This window comes from Pollachius pollachius, assembly GCF_949987615.1.
Source record: "Pollachius pollachius genome assembly, chromosome: 4".
Taxonomy (NCBI): Eukaryota; Metazoa; Chordata; class Actinopteri; order Gadiformes; family Gadidae; genus Pollachius; species Pollachius pollachius.
Genome location: NC_136937.1, coordinates 18,188,523 through 18,201,241, shown reverse-complemented (window position 1 = coordinate 18,201,241; position 12,719 = coordinate 18,188,523). Strand labels below are relative to the sequence as shown.

Sequence of the window (12,719 nt, the reverse complement as noted above, 5' to 3'; positions counted from 1 at the left end):
TTTGTGTCATATTTGGTGATGAGAAGTGATTCCACCCCGAGCCATGAAGGCAAAAGCCTTTAATCAGACACCAAAGCCGATTACGACCCAGGTCAGAAGCCAGACGTCTGATTGGACGATGGAATGTCAAGCAGCCAATCGTAGCGGATGCGATGTTCGTTCTCCCGAAACTGGACGTCCGACTGCAACCTGCCAAGTTTATCACATTCATACGTAGACAGTAATGTGGGAAAGTATTTCAACAAAATATGCTCTGACAATAAGTAGTTAGTCGTAGGTTAGTTTCAAACTGAAACACTGAACAATTTTTAAGGAAATAATTATCGTGTGCATCAGACAAGCATGTCTCCTTATGAATGCGCTTAACAAGGCTGAGAAAGGATCCTGGATTGAAGCGTTATCCCGGTCTAGTGCAACACATTTTCCGGTCTCCTACTTCCTATGGGCATTGTACGCCGGGGAATAGTCCGCGTAGCTAGAAGATTAAGAACAAGACAAGAATAACCACAAAAAAGAAAATGAGAATAAATATGTCTTTCTTTGACCATAATCCGTAAGGGAATCGGATATCCTTCTAGTCTCGCTCTTGCCACAAAACTCATGTAACTGAAACGCGAATCGATCCCGCCCTCTCTCTTGCGAACAACGCCCAATTGAAGCACCCCGTTCCGGGCATTCCGTAGTGAGATGACACGCTTAGGAAAGACGCGAGCATTCAACTAGGAGACACTAGGAATGCCATTTGTTGCCCGTAGGATGGAGGGGCTGTACCAGCGATGCTGCAAAGAGTTTATCTTTCACTCTCCCTTTCGTTCCTTGGGTGTTTTATGTTTGGTAAGTAGGACATGATGATTAATGTGATTACTCCTTATGCACTTGTTATACACACATTTTATTCAGGGTAAACGTATGTGTTTGATCCGAGCTTGGTCTGATACCTGTTATCAATGGCCATGTAGCCAGTGGATTATCATGCTAGGAGCAATAACATCCACACCCACCGCGTCCGACCCGCTCACCCACAGGTTATAAGGAGAGCGCCTCTGTCAAATAGGAACACACGTCTACTTCTCGGCCTGTAATCACTACTAACTTTGCCTTTTATTACTATACTGTTACTGATAGTAATTACAATTATCATAATATTAATACTGATAATGACACTGCCATTATAGCCTCATTATCAATTCGAACACACTTGTCATCCAACGCACGCATTCCTCTAGAACATAATACATGATTAAACCTTCCTCCTAACAGAAACACTTTTTGCTATAACTTCAAATCAGAGCATGTATGTGTCAGATCGTTTTTTCCGCCATGTGATGTCAGCTTAACCTCCTCAACTGAAGCTGGTGTTCCTGTCCGTGGCGTTGTACCCTGGTCTGTGGTCCATGGGGGCTCGTCTCTACGCCGCCGTCACTGGGACCCCTGTAGCGGGCCACAACTCGGTCCTGCTGATCGGCACCCCTGACGAGCAGGTGGCCCGGGACATCGGCAGGTAGGCCCCTGTAGCGCCGGCTGGCCGCCCTCATGCCAACTCGTCACTCTGTGTTGTGTGTGTGTGTGTGTGTGTGTGTGTGTGTGTGTGTGTGTGTGTGTGTGTGTGTGTGTGTGTGTGTGTGTGTGTGTGTGTGTGTGTGTGTGTGTGTATGAATCGTTGTTCAGTTGCGCTGCACTTATTAAACTCAAAGTGTTGTAGTAAAACATTATGCTGAGACAATTTCTGAAGGTTTCCTTAACCTTGAAATTGGTCAGGGAGAACTTTGGAGCTAGTTATGAACTTTGCTCTGGTCCTGAGATACGAGCGAGGCCACGGCCTGTTATGTATTCTGAGAGCCGGGGCCTGCTCTACTCTCCTATTTTTTTCGTTGCTGTCCCTCCATTTGAATACTAAAGAAGGGTTGGGTTTTATGCTGTATCTGCTCACGGCAAAGCCTCAAACCACATTTTTTATGTGGTCAATGTTTCTATCTCTGAACCTCTCTGCTTTGGAACAATTTGCCGCCATGCAACGTTTTCCTTTTCTTCCACAGAGCCATCATGGAGCGACAGATGGCGGCCAGCATTAACATTCTCCCCAGGACCTGGTCTCTGTGAGTGTGTGTTCTGTAGGCCCTGCTGACACCTGGCCTCGTCTGGAGTACCTGGCAATCACAATCGCCATAGACTGAGTTACACACACACACTCACACACACACACATAGGTTGAAAATGCAACGCATTGATATAGTTAGACAGACAGACAGACAGGCAGACAGGCAGACAGACAGACAGACAGACAGACAGACAGACAGACAGACAGACAGACAGGAGCTTTATACCGTGTTACAGAACGCCAAATTTTGTATGGTGTTGTACAGTTCAATGGCACGGGGGACAAAAGAGTTTTTCACTCTGTTAGTGTTGTACTTGAGGAGGAGCATCCAGTCGCTGAACGAGCTCCTCTGGTTGCTGGTGACAGTGTGCAGAGGATGGCTGACATTGTCCAGAATAGTCAGCAGTTTGTTGGATGTTCTCCTCTCTGCCCCTGCACCAGAGTCCAGCTTCATGCCGACCACAGAGCCGGCCCGCCTGAACAGCTTGTCCAACCTTGATGGGTACTTTTTTGATATGCTGCATTCCCTGCAGATGTTGAATGATCGCAGCCTCCTCAGGAAGACTTGGGCTTTCCCATACAGATGGTCTGTGTTAGGGATCGACCGATTATCGGCGCCGATATTCGGCATTTTGACGCATATCGGCATCTGCCTTTTTTTTGGATCCGAATATAATGTAATAAACATCCCAGTCCTCTACAACTCACAACTACTAGTAACATTACTGTGAGCCCATTAACGTTATATAAACATAAGCGGCAGCTCTGCTCGCTCACAGTCCGTCCAGGCATGCCTGTTAATCACTCGAAACAAGGTTGCTGATAATATCGATATGGAAATAGTATGTGATAGTAGAAGTCTGTGTGTGAGTGACAGAGTAAAAACCTAATAAACTCAATTCAGACCAGTTTTATTGCAGGGAAGCACGTTAAGCGGTGGTTATACTTCTACAACTGCGTAATGCGCTATCCAACTGCGTAACCAAGGAGCCCCTCAAGCTCCTTCTCTGGCTCTAGACGCTCAGCAGACTGTAGCGAAACTCTACAACTCACGACTACTAATGTTACTGTGAGGCCCAATACGTTAGCAGCAGCTGTCTGTGTTTTTCAACGGTTTAATCACTTGAAACAAGGTTGCTGATAATATTGATAGGCAGTTGATAGGCAAATAGTCAGTGATAAAAGTAAGAAGTGTGTGTGTGTGAGAGAGAGATAGTAAAATTGAGTTAGTTTTAAGCAGGGAAGCACGATGAGGGGATGGCTAGAGAATAGTGTGTTTGTTCGTGTGTGTGTGTGTGTGTGTGTGTGTGTGTGTGTGTGTGTGTAAGCCACATGATAAGCTGCAGAAACTGACAGCAAAGCACCGTCTGTCCGAGAGAAAACTGTCGGGCAATAATGGCTGTTTAACTAGGGAACTATTTATTTAAATTTTCAGTTAACTTCATTAGAACACCCTGCACTTTTTGTTTTTGTTTGAACTTAAAAAAAAGATTTCAGTTCAGTTCAGGAAAAATTTAGGGAGCCATTTATTTGTTTAAATTGTGTTGTGTTGCAAATCTGATAAGCTGTTGTGTTTATTAAACATATGCTTAAAGGCATTTAAATGAAGTTAAGTGTTGGGAGTTTGTATTATTCAAAATTTTCCCGCCAATATTTTCCCTTTTTCTGTAAATTAATATCGGCTCCAAATATCAGTTATCGGCCCCCTTGACTACTAGTAATCGGTATCGGTATCAGCCCTGAAAAAAACATATCGGTCTATCTCTAGTCTGTGTTGCTTGCCCAGTTCAGCTTGTATTCCAGCCAGTGCCCGAGGTACTTGTAGGAGACAACGTTCTCAACTACAGCCCCCTCAACCTGAACTGGTCTAGGACGTGGTCTTGACTTTTAAGGCTCCGGTTCTCCTCCTCACTATCACCCCATATGCATCCCACGATAGAGGTTGTAAAGGTGAAGAGTAGAGACAGTCCCTTGTGGTGCTACTGTGCTACTGATTTGAGTGTCGGACGTGATGTCCTTCAGCCTGACATACTGTGGTCTGTCAGTGGGGTAGCTGGAAATTCCAAGACACCAGGCAGGGGTCCACTCACATTTTGGCCAGTTTGTCCTGAAGCAGAAGGGGTTGAATGGTGTTGAAGGTACTTGAAAAGTCCAGAAACATAATCCTGTGTGTCCCACTCCCTTTATTCTTATGCAAGAGTGGGCGGTTGGAGGTAGAGGACAGCATCCTCCACACCCACCTTTGTTCGGTATGCAAACTTTAATGGGCCATATGCAAACAGGGGTATTATTGCACCAAACCCCACACACACACACCAACTACACATACACACATGCACACACATGGATGCAACCATAGACATAAGTACACACCAACAACGCATCAACACGCAAGGATTGAAACACACATACACACAGTTGTTCAGCTCCTTTCCTCCTTTCTAACTAGCATAGCTATTGCCTAGAAAACCATGAGTCAACTGTCTGAATGAAATGGCTCACGTTCAGTGGGACACTGAGACACACTTGGACCCTGTGTAGGGATTAGCCACGCCTGTCAACGCGTAAGCCGTATGGAATATGGAGCGTAATGGAGCGATATGCAGTAAACCACCGGACAATAGGATGAGTAGCCGTAATGCTAAACCTGTTAGCCACAAACGAAAAAAAGGTTTAGTCTGAAATACACACAGGGTGACGTGGGAATTTCGTGTGTGTGTGTGTGTGTGTGTGTGTGTGTGTGTGTGTGTGTGTGTTTGTATGTGTGTGCGCAGTAGTTATCAAGTAATTCAGTCTGTATTTGTATAAGAAACCTTTTATTGATTAAATTCACTTCATAATACATATCCATATCACACAGACATGCAGTCTGAATTACAAATGAAAGTATGGACAAGTGCAGCGCTTTCTGGTGAAACAGTTGACATGCCTGAGCGTGCTGTGAATTGTGGTTGGAAAAGGCGCAGAAGGGAACACAGATAGCCACGGTAAGTATAGATGACAACGGAAATTAAGAGAGTCGTAATGAAGCATCTTGTGGCCAGAAAACAGCTCTGCGTGAAACAGTTGCAGTCCCAGCGAGAAGTGGTAGGAAGTGGTTTTGACATGACTGGTTTAATATTTTGTGTTCTTTTAGGTATTACTGGAAAGGAGAAGTCCAAGAGGCAACAGAGATTGTGATGGTAGGAACCAGCGCTCACTAGCACAAGGTCACTTCCTGTTCCTGTTCTTTTACGCTAGGGTCGGTTTTATTGGTCTGTCATCGTAGCACCAGCAATGTTTATTTACTTCATTAGTTGTGTCTATACTGGTGCTCTGCTATATCTAGATCAAACGGACCCATAATTAATGGTATGAGCGACACCAGTGTTTTTCCTACTGGGAAAAGGGCCCATACCAAATCAATTCTTCTTTCGGTGCCTTGCTTTGAGTGTGAACACATTCATATCGTAAAGTGAAGACATGGAAAGAGACAGACACACTCCAATCACTGACATTCAAAAGACAGCTGGGCATCCTACCAATCTGACATTTTTCCTGCGTAGATAAGTAAGCCTTTTGCTCCCGTCAAGAACCGAACATCAGTACCAAAGTTTTGATGTCTATTTCATCCCGTGACAGAACCGATGTGTTTTAAAAGTGTTTTCAGAAGCTAGCCCTAGTAGACACACAACCCGCCGGCTGCAGGGATTATGACGTCCGGTCTTAAATCTGCCATCATGTCACTGTTCAGAGTTATCCTTGTTATAGGAGGATAAAACCACATGGTGTCCAACTCCCATTCGAAAATGAGTCAACTGACTCAGCGCCAAGCCGGCCATCCGTTCACAGACAGGGATAGACCATCAAACAGTCAGTCTTTTGATGAATGCTCGTCATTTCTGTTCTAGCTGGTGAAAACCAAGACCTCCAAGATCCAGAAACTTGTAGATTATGTGAGGTGGGACATCTTTTCATTTGACACTAGTGGTGTGTTTCCAGAACATTCCACACACTCTCCTTCATTGCAATTTTACAATTTCACATCTCGCCAGTCATTAATATCTAATATTGTGTGTGTGTTTGGTGTTTGTGGGTCCGACTGTCCGTGTATGTGTATGAATGTGTGTGTGCCTGTGTGCATGTGTGTGTGTGCATGCACTCGCGTGTATGTTTGCGTGTTTGTGGTTCCAGGTCCATCCACCCTTACGAGAACCCGGACGTCCTGAGCGTGGCGGTAGGGTACGCCGGTGCGTCCTACGTGAGGTGGATGGATGAGGCGGTCCCGGACGACTGACCGGTCAGCCCGGGGGGGGGGTGACCCCCCCAGACACGCATCCTCCCCTGCATGCAGACCTGAGGGAACCCGAGCCCTGAGCACGGGGTCGTTGCTCGCCCAAACGCTTCGGAACACGAGCAGGAAGTCAGCCGGGGATGATAACAGTCTTATTCTGTTGCCCGGGCAACCGATCAGGGGACGCTTAGGAATGCGCTGTGGAGGTACACACTCCCCCTGGCTACTGACGTCTGTTGAGGCTGCAAGGCTGTTTCAAGCACGCTTTTTATTTATACAACACAAAACGCGTGTATTGCTTTGAAAATGAAATGAATTGACACTTAAAGATTTAAAAATGGAATGACAATGCATCCAGCCAAATCCGGCACATCAGGACAACATTTTATTAAGCCGGCCCCGGGCTCCACTTTACACTTTGGGTCTGAATTATGGGATAGACCACCGTAAACAAAGTAAATATAACGGGGAAATCGAAAGTCTAAATTGTTTTAAAAACACATCTTGCGACAATATCCAAGTGCTTCCTTCTCTTTTCTTTTACTGCTAGCGCTCTTCCTATATTTATGCTTGGTCTTACGCTTTTACACACTTTGAAGTTATTCTCAAATGTTTTGGTATGATGCTAGTAATAAAAATATGTAATAATTGATCCCTTGTCATCAATAGTTAGAGACACATTAAGAAAGGGAAAATAACCCCCCAAACCAATGTGATACAACTAGAGCTACACAAAATAAATCATGTAATATATAAAAACATTAAAAAAGATATAATATGATATAAAGTTACTTCAATAACTATTAATATTAAAAGGTCTTCATAAATTTGAACTCATTAAAACAAATAATGTTGGTTTGGGGAAAATCAGTCAACATTATTACAAGTTTTACAAATAATACATCATTGTGCTCCCTGCTCACCACACAGTGGGGTGAGGTAGGCACGGTTACAAGGACAAGGGAAGTGCAGACGTGGTTAAACCAGGTGTTGTGTCTGTCGAGCCCCTGTAATCCTGCTGCCCAGGACAGAATGTACAAGCTGTGTGTTGCCCAACAACACTGTGTCTGTTGGCATATTCATTTGTGTGTGGTGTGGTGTGTGTGTGTGTGTGTGTGGGTGTGTGTGGGTGTGTGTGTGTTTGCGTGTGTTCATAAATATGTGTCAGGACTAGGTTTTGCTCCGATTCAGTTATGTCACAAATTGTTTTCAAAGTGGAAATGTAGTTTGGCTGAGTGCACACTAGAGGGTAGTATTTCAATAATATAGAATATAGTTTACTACAATTGCAAATCATGAATGCAATACATCATTAATTATTTTACTTTAAAATATTGACTTCTAATAACAATGCTAATAATGATAATAACAGTGCATCAAAGCTTGTGATCGTACTGTATTCCTTATGTGTTTATTGTGAATCTGAATGTTCCACAATATGTGTTTGTGGTGTTAAAATGGTCTGTTTTTCCCTGTATTCTGTCATCACATATTGGTGACTAGGCAGCCTTTTCACTGATTTACTGGGCGGTGGGCGGTAGAAACCCAAAGTACTCATGGTAGTGAACCACAGAGTCTATTTGATTTATTATGTGCAGTTCAAACCCATACATGGTTTGCGTTGATCAGCCACGCCTCCGACTGCGTTGTGTTTCTGATTTAGACCAGATTTAGACCTGCTCAGGTTAAAGGTGTGGTAGGCAGACTTCAAGAGTGGTGAAGAAAGAGGGAGCAGAAGAGAGCTGCTCCGCACAATTTTGAGACCCGTAGAGAGTTGGAAGAGATTTTGTAGCTAAACAACCAAAGAATCATCCCCTCCCTCTGCTTGTTATGTTTCTCCTCCATTGAGAAGTGTGGCATTAACACACCTACTATTGACGGAGGATGGAACATCTGGATGGAGTCCCAGAAACAAAAACAAAGAGCCAGGAATCAAAATGGTCTCATCAAGACTCAAGCGCATTCAACAGAAACCTATTCTCACAGAATTTCACTCACTAATAGCTAACGGATGGCTAGATCCTGGAAAAAAATGTGTATTTTCAACAAAGTACACTCAATTAATGCCTCTTAAATGTTATCGCCAGCACCTTTACATATGGGGAGGTTCACAATATATGACATGAGCATATCACATTATTTCACCACGTTTATCACCAAAACTGAAGTGGTGGCAAGGTGTGAATGTGAAAGCTGAAATGAGAGAAAAAGACTGCTGCATGCAACAACTGTCCATGGGATGTCCAGGCATCCACATCAACTCTGTGTTGAAGTCTCAAGCCCACAGTAGCCCTCGACTTGCTGCTGTACATGCGGCAACCCATCTTGACAATCATTTTTGAACTATGAACCTAGCTCCAAGCCGCTAATAGAGTCCCTGTGCAGCCTTTGCGGTGTCGTTTCCAAGACATTGCGGTTGTCCGAGCTGTCCCTTTCAATTAAGCCTCACATAAACTGGAATAAATATTTAAAAATCTTTATTTCCAACTCGCCAGGATGTGAAATATTCATAGTTTCCTGTAGAGATTTATATTATTATTATAATTATAATAGGCTGTCCAGATTTGTCTGTTTTTCTCACAGCCCAGCTACTCACTGCCTATGATTGTACCTGCTGATGAGTACCTGCTGGAATGACACTATTATCACTAGTGAACAAGGTGCCAAATTAAATTATTCCAATGTATCCCAAATGACTTGGCATTTGTCCGAATTAATAACAGAATTGGACGCTTCACACATTTGTTGTGATGCAATTGGCAACATTTTGTATTGGATGAGATTTCCTTAATCTATAATGTATAAAAAATGTGTATTCACTTATTTTGATTCATTGTATCCATGTTGATGTCCAGTATTAGTACTGATTATCGGCCTTCACAAACATGAAAGACCTTTTCACGCTTCTTTGGCTTATCATGACCTTTCAGTGTGACCACGCCTGGAGCAAGCAAATGTTGTTTGAGCTAAAAATAAAATAAATACAACTGTATAAAAAAGATAGCGTTTGAGAATTTATCAAAGATGAGTGCACGCTTAAATTAGCATGCAACCCCCTCCAACAAAACTGAACTCCGCAACTCCCCCGCCCCCCCCCCAACACACACTTTTTCAAACACCGGCCTACGGCCCTGAAGGTGACTAGCGCCCAACTATGCTAATCTACAATACCAACGTGTGAATGAGACCGAGCTTCCCTGCCCCTGTCTCCACTCACTCATGGACAGGACTACTCACCTGCCAGAGGGCAGCAAGGATGGATTACACCTTTGATCATTTCTCTAGTGCCATGACGTGACACCACACACAGTGTGATAATACATCTGTTGAAGGGCTGTCTAGTCAGCAATATGTGGGGACAGGAGATACTAGATAAACATATGTCCAATGTGTGTTCGATGGTGGCTGCAACAAAGTGATTGGAAATTCAGCACAAATATGTTAATGCTTTTATTTTCAATTATAAGTGTAGTAACTCTTTAATTTACAAGAGAAACTCAGACAAAAGACAACAGAGTTCACCTATAGACACCCCCTCCCTCCTACGCAGATATTGCATGTTGTACGTCCTGGCACTTAATGTACACACTTATTTTATGTCGTACTGAGTTATAGTACTTAGTTGTGTAGCATCTTATCCTACCTATCTATGTTGTATACGGGGAATGGGTTAACATAGCGATTGTTAGTGCTTGGCATTTGGTTCTATGAACATCCTTACTGTACCAACATATTGTTTCACCTTCTGAAGAAAGTACTATTGTAAGTCCCTTTGGATAAAAGCGTCAGCTAAATGCCCTAAATGTAAATGTAAATTGCACACACGCTGCAGAACCCAGGTCAATAAATCTGGATCCAACAAGGAGAAGAATTAAGAAAACAATTCTGACTAGCACTATTTTGTGCATTCGTTGTCATTGAACTTTAATGCACCGTCCAAATCATGAACAGCAAATCTCTTCTGGTTGCCTCTGCCTCTCGGATCTGAGAGAGATTTAGGTGAGCACAGGATTAAACATTCTGTCTTTTCATTATGGCAATCCATTATTTACTTTAAGGTAAACCTAGAAGAACAAAGAACATTTGTTGACTCCAGCCTTGCTGTTCCGATAATATTCAATATCAAACCCACAGAATGTTTAGTCTGTTCTTGTGGTGCACCACTCTCCCTGAGACAGCACTAGCTCCATGCAAACCGTTCCCATTCTGAACCCAGTGCCCAAGGGCGTAGGAACCGGGGGGGACGGAGGGGACGTGTCCCCTCCAATATTGGAGACAGGCGCATTTGTCCCACCTAAAATTATACCGGGGGGAGAAAAATATTTTATTTTATTTTGAAAGCGCAACACAGCGTCTTGTCACCGCTTCTTATTCTAAAAAACTGGATGATTGAGCAATTAAAGAATTGGATTGATATTTATCAGTTCATTACTGCCATTCAAAATGTGTTTTCCTTTACATTTACAAATGTATCTTTTTAGTAGAATAAAATATATTTGTGAATTTTTTCAGTGTAGGTAATTTATGACATATTTCTGTTCAAACCATTAACGGATCTGTCAGCTTTCCGATATGTGTCCCCCCCCCCAATGTTAAACTCATTCCTATGCCCCTGCCAGTGCCGTCTTTCACTCCCTGTCCTTTCCCTGGCCCATGTCCTTCACCTCCCCAGGCGGCGGGGTCTGCCAAGCACGGAGCAGCAGACGCTGCTGTCGGGTCAGCACCAGGTCAGAGGCCGGGGCCAGCCGCAGCCTGGAGCCCGGCCAGAGGCAGAGGATCCCCTCCCATCCCAGCCCCTTGTCCCCCTGTGGAGGAGATGGACCGGGGCAAAGACTCTGGACTGTGGAGGTCTTCGTCCCCCTCCTCTTCCCTGTCAGGCGGTTCCTGAGACCAGGACTGGTGGTCAGGTGGTACTGGCTGTTGTTCGGACCCCTACCACCATCGCAACGCTCCCATCTACCCGGCTTCCTCCACCAAAACAGGCATCAAAACCTAGAGCAGAGGTAGGACTGCAGCATCTCTCTCTCTCTCTCTCTCTCTCTCCCTCTCTCTCTCCCTCGCTCTCTCTCTCTCTCCCTCTCCCTCTCCCTCTCTCTCTCTCTCTCTCTCTCTCTCTCTCTCTCTCTCTCTCTCACACCATTCCTCTATGGTCCTTTCCTCCTATTGCATCATTGTGTCACCTTTGATTTAACCGGTACAAAGACAGATAGACACAGACAAGATTGTGTGTGTGTGTGTGTGGGGGGGGTGTATTTCAGCTGAATTTAATGCATTTTATAAGCAGCTGGGACCATTAGGCACAGGAGGCTAAGGGAAAGGTCAACGATGGATACCGTAAAGATGACCACTCGCCTGTATGGGTGACACACATAAACACACAATGTATTCATGCACTACTACTCTCTCACGCAGCAGACAGACTTGCCTAGACCCATTCCATGTACTGTATCCTCTGTGAACAAACAAAGAACATATGCAGTGAATGTTTGTCTCTGTGGTGCAGGTGGCGATCAAACACATCCCCATGTCGATGGTCTCACTGGTGCCCCTGGTAAGTGTACCGTCCTCCATTTTGTATTAGGAATGAACCCTTCTTTGCGCTTGTATCCAATGTGAGGCTGAGAACAATGAAAGCGTATAATGGCCATTGCAGAGTGCAGAGTAGCAGATAGGAATCGGGTAAACAAGGTCAGCGTTTATTTTTCATGAGTGGTTGCCACGTGCATACTAATATATGCAGACACGTGCATCACAACAGAGTGAGTGACAGGCAACACGTAACACGCACCAAAACAACAACACAACCGACTTGTCAACACAAGTCGGTGAATGCGAGTTCCCGTCTGGAGATGTCTTCCGAGGCTGGAGGGGGATTGAACAGATCATACCATCGGTGCTAGTTAGCTGGTTCAGCCATCAAGGCTCCCCAGGTTACAGTGCCTGCCGATCTCAGAACATGCCTCAGCCACAAACGTTTCCTGTCAAGTCAAGACTCAGTAACCCTAACCCTAACCTCAAGAGTTTTAGTTATGAAATGCACAGGGTGGTTCCGAGCAGTTCAATTCGTAAGACAAACCACACGGCATCTATGTAATGAAAACATCTAATTAGCAAGTATAAATCCCAAAAAAGGAAAAGAAAAATACACAAAAAACGAACAATATAGGAAGATTTAAAGAAAGATATTCATTCACACCTTCCAAACTGAATAATACTACTAATTTACATTTACATTTACATTTAGGGCATTAAGCAGACGCTTTTATCCAAAACGAATTACAATAAGTATATTTGTCATAAGAAGTGAAACAATATAACGCTGTCAGTACAGTAAAGACGTTCATAGAG

General features: G+C 44.0%; 1 protein-coding gene across 3 annotated transcripts; it reads left to right on the top strand.

Annotated features, from left to right (window-relative positions):
* The first annotated feature begins 692 nt into the window (after nt 1-692).
* Nucleotides 693-11,174, top strand: LOC307074075 (protein CutA homolog). 3 transcript variants are annotated; one of them, XR_013811759.1, is made up of 7 exons: nt 693-834; nt 1,353-1,501; nt 2,037-2,096; nt 5,235-5,280; nt 5,989-6,038; nt 6,272-6,577; nt 11,044-11,174. XR_013811759.1 is itself a non-coding variant. In XM_079734074.1 (6 exons), the coding sequence occupies exons 1-6, from the start codon at nt 736-738 to the stop codon at nt 6,372-6,374; spliced, it is 507 nt and encodes a 168-aa protein (XP_079590200.1). In that variant the 5' UTR covers nt 693-735; the 3' UTR covers nt 6,375-9,240. The 3 variants fall into 3 exon arrangements, 2 of the variants coding, with proteins under 2 accessions (XP_079590200.1, XP_079590201.1); XM_079734074.1 differs by lacking the exon at nt 11,044-11,174 and having other exon boundaries at nt 6,272-9,240; XM_079734075.1 differs by lacking the exon at nt 11,044-11,174 and having other exon boundaries at nt 1,333-1,501; nt 6,272-9,240.
* Nucleotides 11,175-12,719: the final 1,545 nt, after the last annotated feature.